Genomic DNA, 18357 nt, shown 5'->3' with positions numbered 1-18357 from the left:
TTGTAAATGCTCTCTCTTGTCTCACCACTCTAGGCTTCCTGTATATATTCAAGGGAACCAAACAGTCACCATTAAGGCACACTATACCTGACCAGCCCACAGACATTTGTCTGGGAAGAGATAGAGCAGGATATATATCTCATGAAGTATTTCAAATCTTTCTCCATTGATCATAAGACTAAGCAGACTACATCAGAAATATTTAGGCACGTGACTGGCAGATTGTCTTAAGCAAACCCGGCAGGCAAAACAAATGCAAAACAGAGGTGTGTTAATCCTCTGACATAACAAAGCATGGTAATTAGATGAAAGGGGCAACTGTCTCATTTATATTTAGGGACAACAAGCAGAGTTTTTTCATTGCTCTCAGTGACATATTAGGAATAATTTTGCACAAGTGCATTATGGAGTTATGATTAGATTCAAAAGATTATTTTTTTTCTTCTTGGAAAAAAGCCCAATAGCTACACATTATGTGAAGTCTGTCAAGCTCTGAATGGTGCTAGCACAGAATATTGTTCTTCAGAACACACTGACCATTGTAATGCATACAAATGTCTATGAGCTGGGCTGATGCAAGTGTGAAATCAGTGTAGTTCAAAAGATGAATTCAGGTCTGGAGAAGCTATGACCTGAATTTGAAGCTGATCTGTCACAACAGCTGACCCAGTAATGGATGTTGTTACCTACCAAACAGTAACGCTCGCCTGGAAGGGGGCAGCAACTTTGATGGCTCTGGGAGCCCACAAGTATCACCACAGCTAACTCTCATAAAAGGAATCTACAAAGAAGGGACTGGAGGAGGAAGGTAGTGAGGAACAGGAATGCCCTGGGCTTGGAAAATAACCTCTGTGTGTCTGTTTGTAACCTTCTATCAGTGAAGGCTGTTATTTCAGAAACATCCCGGTTGGCTAACTACTGAGCTTCAAGACTGCTTCAATATTAACCCATGATTTTCAGCATCAAGTCCGAAAGTGCTTCAATAAAGGCAGCTGCCAGTTAAGAGCTTGACCAAAAAGTGTCCTTTTTCTCTTGTAATGTTACTGTTCCATCTTAGAGAAGTCTAAATTTTCATTAATCAGATCATATGAGCAGCAGTGGATGAGACATGCTGTTCATGGTGCTGCACTTCCTTATTTTTCCCTCATCTTGGCAGCAGAGGCCAGTCTACCTCCTTTGGGAATAAAAAACCCCTTTCTTTCAAACTACTAGGCCAGGAGAACCCTTTCAGGATTTATTTTCATAGCCTAAAGAGCTGTATCCAAAACATTCAATGTATAATAATACTGTAAGTACTACACACCTACTGCAGTCTGTGTGGCTGATGCAGCTATTAGTGCAGTAGGGAGCTTAACACCATGAGTGGTCAGGCAAGGCTATTCCCAGAAGCCAGTAGCTTTGATTTGAGAAAACGATAAAACACAACAGGGGACTGAAAATGAGCTATGCAGAGCTGCTGGTCTTCACAGCATTAACTCCTTTCTTTCTGGCTTATTCTCTTCAGCCACTCTCTGATGGCCATTTTAAAGCACTGTTGCTTAGTCCCTCCTCAGGCTGAAACCAGTTTTTTTTTTTAGGCTTACTATACAAGAAAAATTTTGTTTTTATATTAATTGGACCTTCTTAAGTTTGAACACTCAAGCAATGAAGGTGTGCCACAATTCCTGTGCATATTCTAATACATCTACTGACTAGAGAAGCGTCTGGTTTCAAAGACATCTCCGTAGGATAGGAAGAAATAAAGCAGCTTTATAATAAGGAAGAGTAATTTAGCAAGTGACCTTTTCCAGTGCTCCTTTAACAGCTGCCACCCATTTTTTAAGAAGGAAAAATACCAGTACAGCAGTTCCTCAGAAACAGAACCAGATTCAGGAAAAAAAAAAATGTGCTACAGTGCTTCCCTGAGGAAGGTTCAGCTTATCTTGCTTCAGTTTGAAAATTTTAAACTTAAAATAGTACTAAATGACTCCATTAGAAATACAATCACAGGTCTTCTTACATAGACACATTTTACATGTGAGACAACAAGCATTCTGCATTTAAGTTATGGTAATGAAAAAGAAGTGAGGCTATGCTTGCTTTGACGAGACAACAGTGCTCAACAAAGATGAAGGAGGACCAAAACCAAGTGCCACATATTAACAGCATCTTCAGTGAAGTACTTCAATCTCTGATACTTAGAATGTACATGCAGCAGAAGAAATACACAATGCACATGAATGTTGAAAAAATGCAAATTCAGAACAGCCATAATCATTCACCCTCCAACTACCAAAAATTTACCATTTCACAAAAAAACTCATGAAAAATCTGTGCCACCATTTATGAAACATCCTGCTGTGATAGTGACTGATATTAATTTTCAAAACCAGAATCACATAACAAAAAGGTAGGGCAGGAAATGAGTCTGTTCAGATCATTTTTGTTACGTTCTATCTGCGTCTGTTTTAATAAACCACACTGTGTGTGGCAATTCTGTCAAGGCACTAGAATCGGTCAGTTCTGCAGTTAAACCATTAAAACAGCTCTTAGCACATTTTTGGCACATGCCCACTAGCACTTGCCAAAACAACCCAAAGTAGTTTCAAAGCTGGCACAGAGCAGAACTCCTTTCCTGCCTGCCCATAGCCATTCTGCATGGACCTTAAGGCAGTTACCTACTATGGATGCAGGGCTGTAGGGCCATGATGCCAAAGAAAAATCATGCACACATTTAATTTATTAGAATAGGTGTTGTCTCTCACTGAAAGTATCACAGATCTACTAAAGTTCTTCTCTGCATGTTATTTAAGAGCAGGTGATTCTCTGCTGGATATGGGGATATACTAGGCACCCCTTGCTTATATAATAACTTGAAAACAATTTTTCATATCCAATTTTGAGTAAAATGGAAAGGAACCATGCACCCAGCCTCAACATCTTACAGCAATTCTTTCAATTTCAACACAATCAACAGGCACATTTATAGTAGTATTCAGAAAAATAAAAACCCAAACATCCACCCACAGTGCAAACAAATGCAAAGTCTTTATGTGAACTTATAAAAGCTATAAATGAAAGGCTGGGTGCAACAGTTGAAATTTAATTTACGTTAAACAGTTTCCTTTGAAGCTGCCTTAAAGCAGAGGACTGTGAAGTGTCCAAAGCAGTATCTATTTTTAGGGAAGATACACAAGAGCCAGAGAACTGCAAACCACTAAACACTCATCTCTGCTCTGTGCAAACTGTCAGGAAAACTAACAAAGGACATGCATGCCTGTCCTAATGTAAGCTGCAAAGGACATCATATCACAAACCTTCTGTCCTTCCAAAAAGTGAACCTGCTTGTAGATGAACACTGATGTCCATAAAAATTCACCTGGATTTCTGAGAAGGCTTTCACCAAGGTCTCTCAGCAAATGCTTTTATGAGGCCTGAGAAGCCATTGGATATGAGAGGAATTATTCTGGTAAAGACAGAGACTAGTTGCAAGGAACAGCAGAACTTTAATCAAGTATCATGTGATTTTTTGCAAAGAGGCAGATGAAAGTGAAGAAATTCAAAGAGAAAAATCTCCAAAAACTCTTAAAGTCACATGAGCTTTAAGCTGATCTTTACTACTCAGGACATTACTTTGAAGTAATTATATATCCATGAAAACATCATCTCAAAGCTCAGTAGAGGTTAAAAAAATACCCAATCATGTGTTGGCATTTATCATGAAAAGAAGAGAGGGCCAATGTATACTCCAAGGATCTCCCTGAATGCTGAATGTTATTTGTAATTCTTTCCCCCCAACAAAAAGGAGAACAGAAATGGAAGAAAACTGCAGAAAAGCACAATGAAGATATCAAAAGTCAGAGAACCTCTATTTAGGAACCATTAAGCACTCATGAACTGAACAGGACAGGACAGAAGTTTATAAAGTCACAGCTTGCTGGAGAATTCTAATAGAGAGTGATTGCTCGGTATTTCTTCCAACAAGAAAAAAATCGAGGAAGAGCTTACGAAACTATTACATAGCAGTAAACAACCAGAAGACTGTTCACAAAGCACGTGGTTCAGCTGTGGGTCTCTGTGCTACAGGATGCTGCCAACAGCAGAAGTCTGTAAGAACAAAAGCAACGAGAAAAACTCATGGAAGGTCCACCTAGAACAGCTTGGGGTGGGGAGAAGGTTTAACTGGAAGCTGCAGGGAAAGTACACCAGGAGAAGTACTGTGCAAGCTTGTCCTGCTTTAATGCACTACCCAAGGTCATGTTTCTGCTGGCTGGATCCCTTCAGAGAGCAGATACTGGGCTAGATGGACACATACAATGCTTGTATTATATTACCCAGGGGCATGAGCTGTGGTGAGCTCATCAAATTCTCTTTTCCACTCTCTGCATTGTCTCCCCACAGAACAGCAAATCAAGTCTGGGATTCTGAACACCTGAAAACTTGAATTCAAGATATTTAAAGTACTATTTATAGTCTTTTCATTAAAATCAACTATTCTGGTTTGGGGACCTGACGAACAGGGGAGTAAGAGAAAAAAATTGTATCAGACTGCAGAATTATTTTTCATGGAAACAAAAGGCATTTGAAAACCTGTGTTTTCTTTCACTTCACAAGCAATTTGGTTTTCTTTGCCTTTCTCTTCTCAAATGTAAACAGACAAAGTAAAGTCAGATTCAAAACCCCGAAAGACAGTAAATTTTATGTAAATTTGACTCACAAAGAACAGGAGGAAGAAATGAAACATAAATCACACTAATCTACCACAGGAATGGCTTCTCAATTAAAATTTTTGAAGCACTGCCGCTCTACACAGATGCACAAAATAAATCTAGCTATGGTAAAAGAAGCATTTTACTCTGCTTAGTTCATGAACTAAGCTGTCATTAATTCCATATAGCTCCATTTCACATTTATAGGAAAGTCTGAAGAGACTATGGAAGTTTAGAGGTATGAAACGGAACAGGAGCTGTACATATGAACTGCTTTCTGTAATTGCCATGACACTGGTGTCTGTCTCCAGACAGAGAAAAAAACCCTGCATCTCCCCTTTTTCAACTCTGCATTACTGTCTCTTCAATGTCAGGCTATAATACAAACAGTGTACTAATGGATATGTTTTCAAATTATGTCAGATATATAACAAATCCTGGTGGTCTGTTTAGAAGAATAATGCTTTAAATACGCAACCTTTTATTCTGAAAATGGATTGTCTGCAAATCATTTAGACATTGATTACACTGCTGTCGTGGTTAAGGAATGGTGTTCCCCAATTCAGTGTTCCCAGTGAAACACTCCAAACCATGTGCTGCTCACTCATTCCTCCATCACCCCTTTCCCTGTGGAGGGCTGGACAGGAGAATTGGAGACACAGAAAGTAAAGATCACGGGTTGAAATAAGAACAATTTATGGGAAACAGCAATGAGAAAGAGCAACAAACAGCAGCAGCAACAATATCATAGTGTAGATGGGAGGTGAACGACTCACATGGGAGAGCTCGCCACGTGTAAACCCCCGACTACACCCAACCGCAGTGCCACAGCATGCGACCCGCAGGGGACGCCTTCCCCCATCCCTGCAAGATGAGGTGACGGGGTAGAGAATAACCTCTGGGTCCTGGCCATGCCCCTTCTGGCTACTGCAGCAAATAACCCTGTCCTGGCTGCAACCAGGACAACTGCCAACTAATTATATAAATTACATACTCTGTACTAACATGACATAAACATTTGCCTAAAACAGGTTAATGGCAAGTCAACAGACTTCAGAATTATTAATTTCTATTCATATGGATATCACTTAATATTTATTTGCAATTTTAATGATCAATTACATGCGTTGACTTAAAGGGAAGCCCCATCAAGCTTACCTCCTTCAAGGCAGCACTGGTATAATGAAGTTCCAAAAGTTACCTCCTTGAACAACACAATATTATTCTGCTTTTCAAAGAAAACACTAATTCCCAGAAAACACAAAGCGTTATAATCCCAGGGTAAGAAAAAGCATTTCTAGAAGTATTCTGATATGTTACTATATACTTTAATATAACTCAAATCAGAAGAAAAAAGAATTTATTAAAAATTGTGAACAAGCAGTAATAAACTTAGAAAATATCATAAGATCAAAATAATTCAGCAATTTATTAGACGGAAAACAGACTTAAAAAAAAAAATACAGGCCAGCTATAAAAAATAAAGTAATAATTAACCATGCATTAAAAATAATATACCTACTTGCCAGTGATGGTCCTCCAAAGCTGCGCACCTGCAATTGTAGGAATTTAAGATGAAACATAATGCACCAAACCAGAAAGAATTTTTCTTTTTTTATTTATAGAATATGTTCAGAATTGGGACAAAATGAACAAGGAACCCCCTGTATCAGTTAAACAGGAAAGTTATATTATCTTACAGTAACTGTTCTTGAATTGCTTTCTGTAAACTTAACATCTAGTTAAATTCATAAATGGAACAAGTAAGGATCTTCTATGGCTACATTTCCACATGGAAGGATGTCATGAAGACAATAATCAACATAACTTTTACATCAACACACCCTTTACATCTATACACTGACAACCACTCTACATTCCTCATGAATCTGTAATAGTCTTGCCATCTAGTGGTTGGCTGGAAGCGTGAAGCAGCTACACAGACATGTTATACTGGGAAGAATTTTACTGCTTTTTGGAGTGGCACTTCATTGATTTCAATTCATTACCACAAGACTTCTACAGTATTACTTCAAGAGCCTGATTTTTCTTGAACTCTGTCTACAATGGCATCAACAGCAATAGTAAAATAAATGAGTTTACTACCATAAATAATTATTCTCTAAGCTGGGAAACGGAGGTCTTCCTAGCCTCATGTCTAAAAGGAATGGTTAAATAATCACACAAACACGAGAGTGGTACATCTTGGATTTGGTCACTACAAAAATATTAATTACAGGTATGAGTGAATTTACCTAAATTATTGCCTTCCAGCTTGCAAGGTATTCAATGTTTGTGGCGATTTACACAGCACAGAGCTTAAAAAAACAAATTCTGCTTAGAGTTATAAGTTGGCCTCTGGGCTTGTAATACTCAAGCAGGAAACAGAATGGTAACCAAGACCCCCAGAAAAGGGAATGACAGGAAATCATACTTCAGAAAAGGTAGCAAATACCTGCTGTAACTCAGCAGGGAACAATGAGCTTTGGCAGTCAGAAATGACGTGTTAGTACATCAAAGAGGAATATCATCCTTCTCTGACACCTATTTCCTGTTTTTGTACTATGTTCAGATGGTCTTTCAAACACTTTGCATGGGATTTAACAACAAACAAAAGGCAAAATAAGAATCTTGAAAAAGAATTCTTCATGGCAATGAAAATTAAAAACTTACGATGAACATTTTGTCAAAGAATTTTCAAGATGGTAATGAAGTACAGGACAGGAATTGGAAAAAAAAAAACCAAAACACTGGACCAGCCAACAAACTCAAAATCTCTTTCAAAATTGGTTGTGTAAGACTTTATACAAACTGGAAACTAAATGCTACACAAAGGAAAAAGAAAATACTGCTTACTTATTTGAACTGTGCTAAGATAGGTAATTTATCTATTTACAAATTTCAATGATTTATATTGGCTGTCCCAAAATTTCCAACAATCACATGATTAATGTTGGAAGAAGTATGAATGTTTAGGAAAATTTTGTATTTTAGAAAAGAATGCATTTTCAGACCTAGCAGTTAAGAAACAAGAATGACTGTCCACTCATAACAATTACACTCATCTAAACACTAAAACAAATCTCCTAATGCCCTTCCTATAAAATATAGCAAAGCTTCATTGAAAATGGCAATAGACCATCACAGATCTACTATCACTCTCTAAAATTAGCTGCTACTTTTACAATAATCATAATATTGACCTGGCTTTAGTAATGAATTAGCATGCTCCAAATTGCAGGTGTTTAAGCACACAACTCTATCAGTACACTTACCTTTTATCTTTGAGAATACCAAATCCTTCATTATCTGAAGAATTAACACTCCAAGTACTATAAGGGAAGTCAGATGATACACTCTCCAAGGGGTCAATGCAACAAACCTAGAATGTTAAGAACAAATAAATGTTGAATACTTTTCATCTCATTGGAAGCATGCAAAAACTGACAGCTGCTACTAATACTGAAAATAAATAGGAAGAAATAGACTCAGATTGCTTTAATTGAATTCAGTTCCTCCCCACAACTTTTCCATGGGAAGCAAATATTGAAAGCTCCAAGCATGACATTTAAAGATACACAGATTAAACACTGGGTTTGTAGTAGATTTTTGTCCATACTTTTATTTACACACAGAGAAACTAAAGAAAATAAAATATTTTAATTATTGCATAGAAAATACTACTTTTAAATTAACTGTGGTTTCATTAAAATTAATTTTCTTGGCACAATGCACAAAAAAAGGTTAAAAATTTTCTTGTGTTTCCTACAGAACCTATGTTTAAGCAAGACTTTTATACAAACTTTTATTCTTTCAAACACAAAGATGAGATAAATTTATATCACAGCATAATACTAAAACTTGTCTTCATAACAAGCTTTCATGAATTTTGTTTTTAATTACATAATTTTTTAGAGCATGTCTAGTCAAGTCAAACAGACCTAAACTCAGAAAGTATGAATTACAGTCTCATGCACTGCTGACTTTGCTATCCAGCTGTATTTGGAGATTAGCTTTTCTATCTGTTTTACTGTCAAATATCCTAACACAAAAAAAGGGTGTGAAGTAAAAAGAATTAAAATTCAATTAAATAAATAAGAAAGGGTTACGTACTTTAATAGCTGGTTTCAAGCACTTTAAGTCAGAGATCTGAATAAAATAGTGAACAAATTAATACCTTTTTCAAAGTAAAAGCAATTAACTTAAAAAACTTGGGGTTAGCCAAAACCAGGAAGAAGCCACTGTCCAAGGCACTGGATCAAATGAGAATACCAACAGAAACAAAATAATACAAAGCTGGGATGTTTCCAAGAAGCCTCTCAGATTTGAAAACAGGGCAACTGGCCACCCAATGAGTTGCTGCTGCAGAGCTTTTCTACAAGAAAGAGGGGGAAAGGGAGTGAAAAAGAGTAGCAAACATGGCCACCACAGGAAGCCAAGAGGCATCCTTTGAGCACACTTGGATTTTTTGGAAAGAAAATTGACTTCAAATATTTCTAACAAGCTCAGGACACACTGCTGTTGTAGCAAACTGCTCCGGTATTTCTTGAAAACATCAAAAAGAAAGACTGCATTAAAGAAAATGTCCATGCCACTAATTTTCACATTTAACACAAACTCATAATACCCAATCACCCTGAGCAGACCAGGATATGAATTCCAATACAAACACTTAAGCTCACTCTGAAGGTTTTATCCAAATATAAAGGGTTTTTATGTCTGTAGAGAATTTGAATTATAAGACTATTCTATAAAATAAATATATAAAATCAGCACCTTCATATAATTCAGCCAGCTCAAAAAAACCAACAGAGAAGTGTAGAGAAAAATGATTACAAGGCAACCTCTCTCAAAACTGCCCAATCATAATTCAATAAATCAAAACTCGTAACAGCTTTGCATCATGTTGTCCTACTATTGCTCTTGGTAGTATTATTCAGCATTAAAAATCTTTGATTGTGTTTAAGGGTTAATTCAACTGCACAGAAGACTTTGTTTAGCCTACTTACTTAACTTATTGATAATGGGCTGGGGTGAGAGATGTGATGCTGTATAGAAAAATCAAGTGAAGAATTTTTCATTCAACTTCTAGGCAGCAGAAGTTTATAACAAATAAAGACCTTTAAATTGTTTAGGCTTAATACCATGTCTATTCTATAGGGTCTTCATGGCACTTGTGCATGAATGTTTATAGAATCACACAGAATGCCCTGACTTAGCCATTAACACTGGCCACTCTTTGATGGTCTCAAATACATACAGCAATACCAAAATTTATACACGAGTGCGTGCACATGTGTATGCACACATAGATACCCTACTAGATTTTCAAGGTACGATCAGATTCTTACTGAGATGGCTTAATGTATCTTTCAAAAAATGCACAGAACATGTTTGACCTACGTTATGCTCACAACTAAACCATACTGCTAGTTTCACTGCAATCACAGCTGTCACCTGCTGTTAAAAACAATTGCACTAAAGCGGACCAGGATTAGCAAACAAGGATTAACAAGGTAGCATCCTCTCTGAAAGGTGCTTCCAAGTCATGTCATTCCACCTTCTCGATACTGCAGTCTCTCTGCTCCAGTGTTTGAGGAAAAAAACTGTAATCTAGTTGAAGCAGCTAACGTAGTCACCAAACAAGGACTCCTCACTTATTTGGAGAGCTTTGAATCGTTCTGACTGAACTTCCAGTGCCTTAACATTATTAGCTCTTTACCTATACTGTGATGTTTGCATGAAAGACCATCCCTTGTGAATTCACTCACAGCCAGCTTGTGGCAGCCCTCAGGTGCCAGAGCAATATAGATTAGAAAAACTGTTTGTGAGCCATATGTCAGAGATCTGTGTCCTTGAAGCCCTTCCTGGTGAAAAGCTGATAAGGTCCCCTTGTACTTTTTTGGCATTTATCTGTCATAAGCTTATCAAAAGGTTATTTCAACATACTGGGATCTGAAAACTACTTATTACACTACCACTGTCAGGATTCAAAATTCTTCTAGGAATTATCAACATGATACATAGCAACCAGACTAACAGCTTCTGTGGTACTTTTGCTTATTAATAAAAGTCAGGACCTTTTTCCCCCTTTTTTTTTTTTTTTAAGAAAAGGACAGATTTTACTCTTAAGCATTTCTAACACACACATCTGACAAAAATGAAAGGCTCCAGAATGACATCTTTATATACTGCACATCTTAATATACTTCTGTTTTGTAGAAGAATGCTATTAAGAGAAGCTTACTCAACAAGCTCTCTTTTTTTAAGCAATAAACAGAACAGACTGAAGTTTAAATTGTTTAATTTCCTCTACAAGTAGTGTGGAAATAAAAACCATTACTATAGACATAACGAAGATTTGTTCCCCCTGGAATTCTGCAGTATTTGGGGAATTTTTTTTTTTTTTTTTGGGGAGGGGGGAGGGCGGGGGCAGTTTAAGAAAGCAAACATTAAAACAACGTATAGATGCATTCCAGATAACTACTTCAGCAGTTAACAGGACAGCTTGCAAAACAAGGGGACAAGAAATTCTCCTGTAGGCAGTGCAGGACTCCCAAAAAGAAAAACCAGTCACGAGGTGCCCAGGACTCAGTCCCTGTCGCTGGCTGAAACAGGCACTCCCCACATAGGAACGGCCCTCACGCAGACACAGCCCCAGGGGTGGGATACGGCCACCTGCCTTTGAGGCTGCAAGAAATGCCCGTCCCCTGCACTGATGGCAACAGTGGCCTCACTGTGAAGGATGGCCTCTAGTCCAGAGCACTCAACTGAAAGAGCTACTGGAGGTGCTGAGCAGGTGGCAGACCACTATGGAGTAGGCCTTTGAAAAGCTTAATTGTGTAAGAACCTGAGCAATGTGTTCCAACTGGAGCTCATTTGAGCAAGTCAGACTAGCTGACCTCCTGCTGTCCTTCCAACATACGTTCTTCTTTGTAGGAAGAATGTACATGTGATGGAGCCAAGCCTGCTACTCAACTCCACTGAGGAAGATTGAGAAACCATTTTTGTGAAATGAAACAGGAGCGGTATCAATGGATAATGAAGCAGTGGTTGTCCACAGAGGTTGTGGAATTTCCAACCTTGAGAGCTGTGAAGACAAAGCTCTCAGCAATCTGATCTGAATTAAGTACTGACCTTATTTTGAGCTGCAAGTCATACTAGAGACCTCATGAAGCCCCTACCAACCTGAATGATATCATCATTCTGTGACTATTTTAGTCTATTAGAAGTGGTTGGCAAATATTTTTCGGTAAGATGCTGACCTTAGAACTTACAGGAACAACAGTTTCTGTTTCTAGGCCTGGTTATACTGCAGCTGTACTGAAATTATTCTAAACTGCACAATTAAGAATCAAAACTTGACAACTTCCACAACTGAAAGTGGAAATTCTTCAACTGCATGATGGTGAAACTAAAGATAAAAAAGTAACCTAAGGTACCTTCTCCTTCTTGTCTTTTCTCCAGCTCCTTATAGTATGGGATGGTCATATGTCAATACTGTCAATATGTTGTATCAAAAGGCAGCTATCTCACAGTGCAGAGCACCTGGGACATCTAACTGCACAAACCAGATTGTACAAAGTTACTCAAGTGGCATGAACCAGCTAAGAAATTTTGAAGGTTAACAGTATTATACAATATTGCAGTCAGTAAACATAATAAAAACTTATAGGGCATGACAAAAGCTATTTTTAATTGTATCCTGAGATACAGGGAAGGCACAGACCTACCAAATTGTTTTAAATCCTAAATAAATCAATTTGATTATTTAATTTCAGCTGTTAAGATTTTGGGTTTTTTTACAACACATTCTAGAACTATGAATGAGTTGCACTTTGTAAACACAAAACATAAAAATAATTTAATCAAAATTAAATTATTTAGACTATCAGCAGCCAGTGCTAGTTATTTCTGGAAAGCCTTAGCAGGTACATTTTTAATAATCATCTATCCTTAGATTAATTCCAGAGATAATCACATAAATGAAAACTGTTGATAACACAGATACGAGCATGGAGCTTTGCTTCACCATCGGCTTTTATGACACATTTATTGGCTGCATGAGTCATTTGTGGACTTCAGTTCTGTGTTCCACAAACTCCTATTTACATCTTAAAACCAGAGCCCAAACTCTTGAGAACAATTCTTTGGAGTTCTGAAGAGCGCAGGTTGGTGTGTAACTGTTTCCTCATAAAAAGCTAAGGTGAAAATCGACTGACACCTTTCAGCCAGAGTTTTCCATAGCACTGGTCTTCTTCCAATCAGACACAGGTAAGCAAGCATGGCCTGTGACATAAACCACATAGAGAATGGCTCTCCCCTGTAGAGAGGAAGTACTTCTAGTGCATTTTGAGAACATCAAACTGCTAATTTCAAAAGTACTTCGCTCTTACACGGGACCACCCAACACTGTCTCAGACAAACATTTACAGTGAAGGCATTTGGATAAGGAAAAGATGTGGTAATAACTGTTTCCTGGTGGTAACTGTTTCCTGCTTAGAGCTGAATGTAGACCATTCTTCCACACTTACCGCTGGAGCAACCAACACCTGTCTGGTTGCACTAAATTCTGATGACTGTCTCAAGCAAGAGGTCTGGGGAAGAGGAAGAGGGCTTGTTTTCTTGTAACTGCAGCATGAAGTGCACTGCCTGAACAACATTTTTGAAATACATGGTAAAGGTAGTATCAGAAAGCTTGTGCCCTTACTGATCACTGGGTCAATTGTTTTGTTTGCCCTCCTGTGAATCAAGAAGGAAAAATATCTATTCAACTCTGTTTTCTTTACAGGTAATTTAACGCTTAGACTCTCCTAACTGAAAAGCCATCCCAAACCACGTTTGTGAATCCTGCTTTTTTATGTCTATTAAATTTACAACTTCTATGTGAATTGCTCTTCTATATAAATGATGTTCATACTAAGCCTCTGTAAATATCAAAATGCAGTACCTACAAATATGGAAATCCAAGCCTCAAGTATTCAAAACCGTGGAAGTCCAGAACTCAATAATCCAGTATTTTTCTTATTGTTCCTTTAGTACATCTTGGTGTTGTGGTATAACACTAGCTGGCAATTAAGGTTTTTCTCCTGCCCTGGTGAGATGGGATGGAGAATAGAAAGAAGTAAAAGCCGTGGCTTACGAACAATTTAATAATTGAAAAAAAGTTTGTAAGAGTAAGAATAATAAAAAATGAAATGTGATACAACAAAGAGAGAGGAATAAAATCCAGTGATGCTCAATACCACTGCTCATCACCCGCTGACCAATGCTCAGCCTGACCTGATCAGTGATGGGCAGCTCCTGGCCAACTCCTCCCAGGTTGTGTACTGGGCATGACACACTGTGGTATGGAATATCCCTCTGGCCAGTTTGGGTCAGCTGTCCTTGCTGTGCTCCCTCCTGGCTGCTTGTGCACCTGCTCACTGGCAGAGCACGGGAAACTAGAAAGTCCTTGACTTAGGTAAACACTGCTCAGCAATAACTAAAACATCTGTGTGTTATCAACATTGTTCTCATGCTGAATCTAAAACACAGCACTGCACCACGGAGAAAATGAATTCCATCCCAGCCAAAACCAAGCCACCTGGTCTGAGCCAAAGTATTTAGATACCTGTTCAAGAATCACAGTGCAAAAATCCCTTCCCCATACCTACACAAGAAGTGTAGATTTTCCCTTAAGGCCGAGTAAGTTATGCACACTTTTTTGGTAGAATCTATTTATAGAATAGAATTTGGCACAATATTATTATATGGTACTTAACTGTGAACCTGCATGTCTGAAAAATACGCAGAAATTGTGGTACAGCAGATTCTATGTTGAAGAGAGGGAATTACATGTACAAAACCACATCTGTATATGTGCTGTCAAAAATTTTAGAAGGAACGAAGACCTAAATTCTGTCTAAAAAACCTCCTCACCCCTCCAAAAAGCATAATTTGTTGAATAAAATAATTTCAAAAGCATTTACTATATATCTTACGTTAATTAAAATTTATAATGTGCACACCACCACTCTGGGTGCCTGGCAGCTTGAACTTAGAAAGCTGTTTATCTGTTTAGCTGAAAATCTGTGAAATGCTGTAATAGAATGCTTCTTAAAAATATGTACATTAAAAATGTTTTAGATCACGTCTAATTTAGTGGAGAAAAATGTAAGCTTCCATAAAAACTTGAATTAGAAAGAAGCACTGTCTTTCATTTCAAGTTTTTCCCTAAATAAGAGCTCCATCCAAAAATGTAGGTATCTGAGATATTTCAAACAGAGTAAAATGAAGCACTGAAAAGCAGTTGATTTGCAACCTATGTGCCAAGTAGCAAAGAGTGTTCCATTGGATACCACCCAGAAATACAAAAATTCTATCACTAGATACATAAAAGTAAACAAATAATTTTAAAAAAAACCCTCAAGCAGAAAAGGCATGCTTATTATGCTAAAACTAGCATCATTTTTTAAAAATTCTTTCATTGTGAAGACAAAGAAAACTCAGCCATCAACCTTTTATTCAAAGAGCTTATTTGTCAGGTTTCATTGAAAAGATTAGAATCGTATTTGTTCAGCCAGAAAGCACCGATCAAATCAGTTTTTCTTTAGAAAACCTTCTAGAATTTACTAGGAAAAAAGATTTTTGAATAATAAATAAATCTCTTGTCCTAAGAAATCTAAACTACTGTTACTCTGACAGCCATCGGTAGAAGGGGTAGTTCTCTGGAAGGTCTGTGCACAGGTTTCAGGGCAAAAGCAAGGACGACTGACAATGCTAACTTGAGTTAACACACAGGATAGGAATTCAAACTGTGTATTTTCTCTAGCCCAAGAAACCAGCTCTTAAACTTAAAAATAAGTCTAAATAAAACAAAAACTAGTATAAGTCTCTAAGAAAAGAACATTAGAAGAATCGTTTCAATGCTTTGCATTTAATCACCAAAGATAAATGTGCTTATGAACTGGTACATTTGGAAGTATATTGGTGGTCTGGGAAAGAGGATTAAGTTAATAATGTCACACTGCAAAATTATCTCACACTGTTTGCAAGGAAACCTCTTGAGGAATGCAGCAGTTATCATGTTTCAATATTTGTGGCTTTTGGATCAGATTTACTGCAACCTGTTGCATTCACACAGGCATATAAAAAACAATTGAGAAGGAGAAAGTTTAAATTACCTAAATGACATACCTTCTGAGTCTACCATGACACCAAATTCTACTGTTTTCATCATGAAAACCAGGGATAATGTTAACTTCCATGGAAATATCATTTTGATTTAAACACATAACATCAAATAACCTTGTTGCTTCCTTTGTTTTCGCAGACAAATGCCCAGATGACCTTAATTAACCTGTACTCTGGCAAAGTACAGAAGAAATCTTAATCCCATTTTCTCATACAGTAGCAGCAGTTTGAGCAGTAGCACCTCTACCGTGCTGCCCTAAATCTCCTTTTCTTTAATGCTCTCATTAGTCTTGTAACATCTACCATGGAGCATAGCATATCCCCCTAAAACATCCATTGTTCTCAGAATTCTACTTACTATTTGAATGGTCTCATTATTTTGAGGCAATACACAAAGAAATTATAATTTCTCTCTTGAGACAACTGCTTTAGACACAGCATACGTAAGTTTCAGCAAGACAGAATAAACATAACCCATGCTGCAATTCCTCTATTCTCCTTTGTTTTGGATTTCCATCTTCCATAAAATCCTCATCCCAGATTTGGTCCTAAACTGTTCAGTAATGCTAGCTTTTCCTCAACTACCCCACTTGATTTCTTTTCTGACCTACCCTGATTTCATCTTATTGGTTGAAAAATGCTGTCAGCTGTCCAGGTTTTTATGTAACACCATCTGGCTCTTAAACAATGTCAATTTTCATTCCTGTAAACTAATCTCTCAGCCAAAAGTATGCAAACTGTCACTAAAAAGCTGTTAATGGCTTTTAATTATTTTTACTAACTAAATCAAATTAATTTAACTTTCTGTCCCACTTTTCTACCACTAAAGCCTTCAAAAGTTTTCAGAATTTGTATTGGAAAAGTGAACATAAGCCTAAAACTGCCTGAGTGAAAACAAGCAGACCCTAAAATTATATCACAATGTGCTGACATTGGAATTTTAGCTTTACTTGAGGAAGAGTATTCTGGAATATCACCTTCTAGGAAGCAAAAACAACAAACCATGAACTTTTTTTAAGCTTGAAGAAATATCAGCAATTTACTGTACTATAGGTGTAATAAAATAAATCTCAATACCCGTAAATTACAAAGACTTAGCAAAAGGCAGCAAATGAAAAAAGTTAGGACCATCCACTAGAAGAAACAAACTAGCAACCATATGAGAAAGCCATTCACATGAATGCACAGTGAATTTCAAAACTGCCTATGACAGAACTTTTTCTTCTCTTTCCTGATAATGAATGTATTATCATTAAAAATAGAATAATGTCAATATCTAACCTGGTCTACTACTCCTACTTAAGGGATCACAGACATAAACTCTTATTAGAATCTGAGGCAAGAGTATTCACTTGTGTGCTATCCTGATACTTTGGATTTCGGGAAAGTAATCCCAAAACAACTAAGAATGTAGCTCTAAGATTTCCTGTAACAAAGACAGTCAAAGACTGGAATTTCCCACATTCAAAACCATATTTAGCATCCAGGTGCTATAAGGAAAAATCCATATGTGTTCTCCTGACTTTGAAAATATTACAAATTTAATTAAGTGATCTGAGGACCAGCATACTACAAACTGGCCTGAGAATGTCAATACCCTACCTTGCTCCACCTCACTTAATTTTCACGTATTTTTCTTTCTGTTTTGATTTCAAAGATTTATTTTATTCCAATTCTCACTTAATTTTACATTTTGTCACCAAGAATGTCCTGAGTAGTTCCCCTAGACTACATTTCCAGTGGTAGCCACAGCCAACGCCAACAGTGGACAAAAATGTACAGTCTAAAAACATATAAAAAAGGGGCTGCTCCATGTTAAAGATCAGTTTCTTTCTTGTATCAAAGAATAAAAATGCAAGCATACACTGTACCTGCACACTGCTCTCTAAATGTGCAGATCTTGCTTTATAGGCAAGCTGTCCATCGAGGTACAGTAGTGGCAGCATTTACAAGTTGTGTGCAAATACATGAAAGAAATGCTTAGCTTAGTACTGTTTTCTTACACTGAAAGAATAAATTAATGAATGAAAAGTACTTTGAGATCTCTTTGTGGTAAACTTTATCATTGCCAAGCAGAGATTTCAAGTAAGAAACACTTTAAGAACAAATCTTAAAGTGAACTGGATACTTTAAAACAAAACAAACACTTCAATAACAACTCCTAAAACAAATTGGATACTTAAAAACAAAACACACCAAGCCTCTAAACTCTGAATGAGTTTTTGTTACTAACATTTAAATAGCAATTAGATTTTCTGTCTGGAAAAAACTCAGTCTTTACCTGATGCAACACACACAGCCAATTCAGATATAAGCAATATTGTTTTCTCTCTTGTTTCTCTCATACAATGGAAATACTCACTAGGACTGAGACCAAACAAACAAACAAAAAAAGGGTATGGATGGTGACAAAAGACTATTTTTAATGGTAAATTAGGCCTGCACACCTGTCTAAATCAAGGAATGATACTTGTACTTTACACAGTTAGCAGTT

General features: G+C 37.1%; 1 protein-coding gene across 1 annotated transcript in view; it reads right to left on the bottom strand.

Annotated features, from left to right (window-relative positions):
• The window catches only part of RETREG1 (reticulophagy regulator 1), a gene marked incomplete at its 5' end in the record, with an annotated part of 65679 nt that overhangs the window by 43564 nt on the left and 3758 nt on the right, over nucleotides 1-18357 (bottom strand). Inside the window, 2 exons of the mRNA XM_082283966.1 lie at nucleotides 6211-6241; nucleotides 7964-8070. Coding sequence (XP_082140092.1) covers nucleotides 6211-6241; nucleotides 7964-8070 — 138 coding nt within the window. The remainder of the gene's footprint in view (nucleotides 1-6210; nucleotides 6242-7963; nucleotides 8071-18357) is intronic.

This window comes from Coloeus monedula, assembly GCF_965178545.1.
Source record: "Coloeus monedula genome assembly, chromosome: 1".
Lineage (NCBI taxonomy): Eukaryota > Metazoa > Chordata > Aves > Passeriformes > Corvidae > Coloeus > Coloeus monedula.
This window is presented reverse-complemented; position numbering and strand designations above follow the sequence as displayed.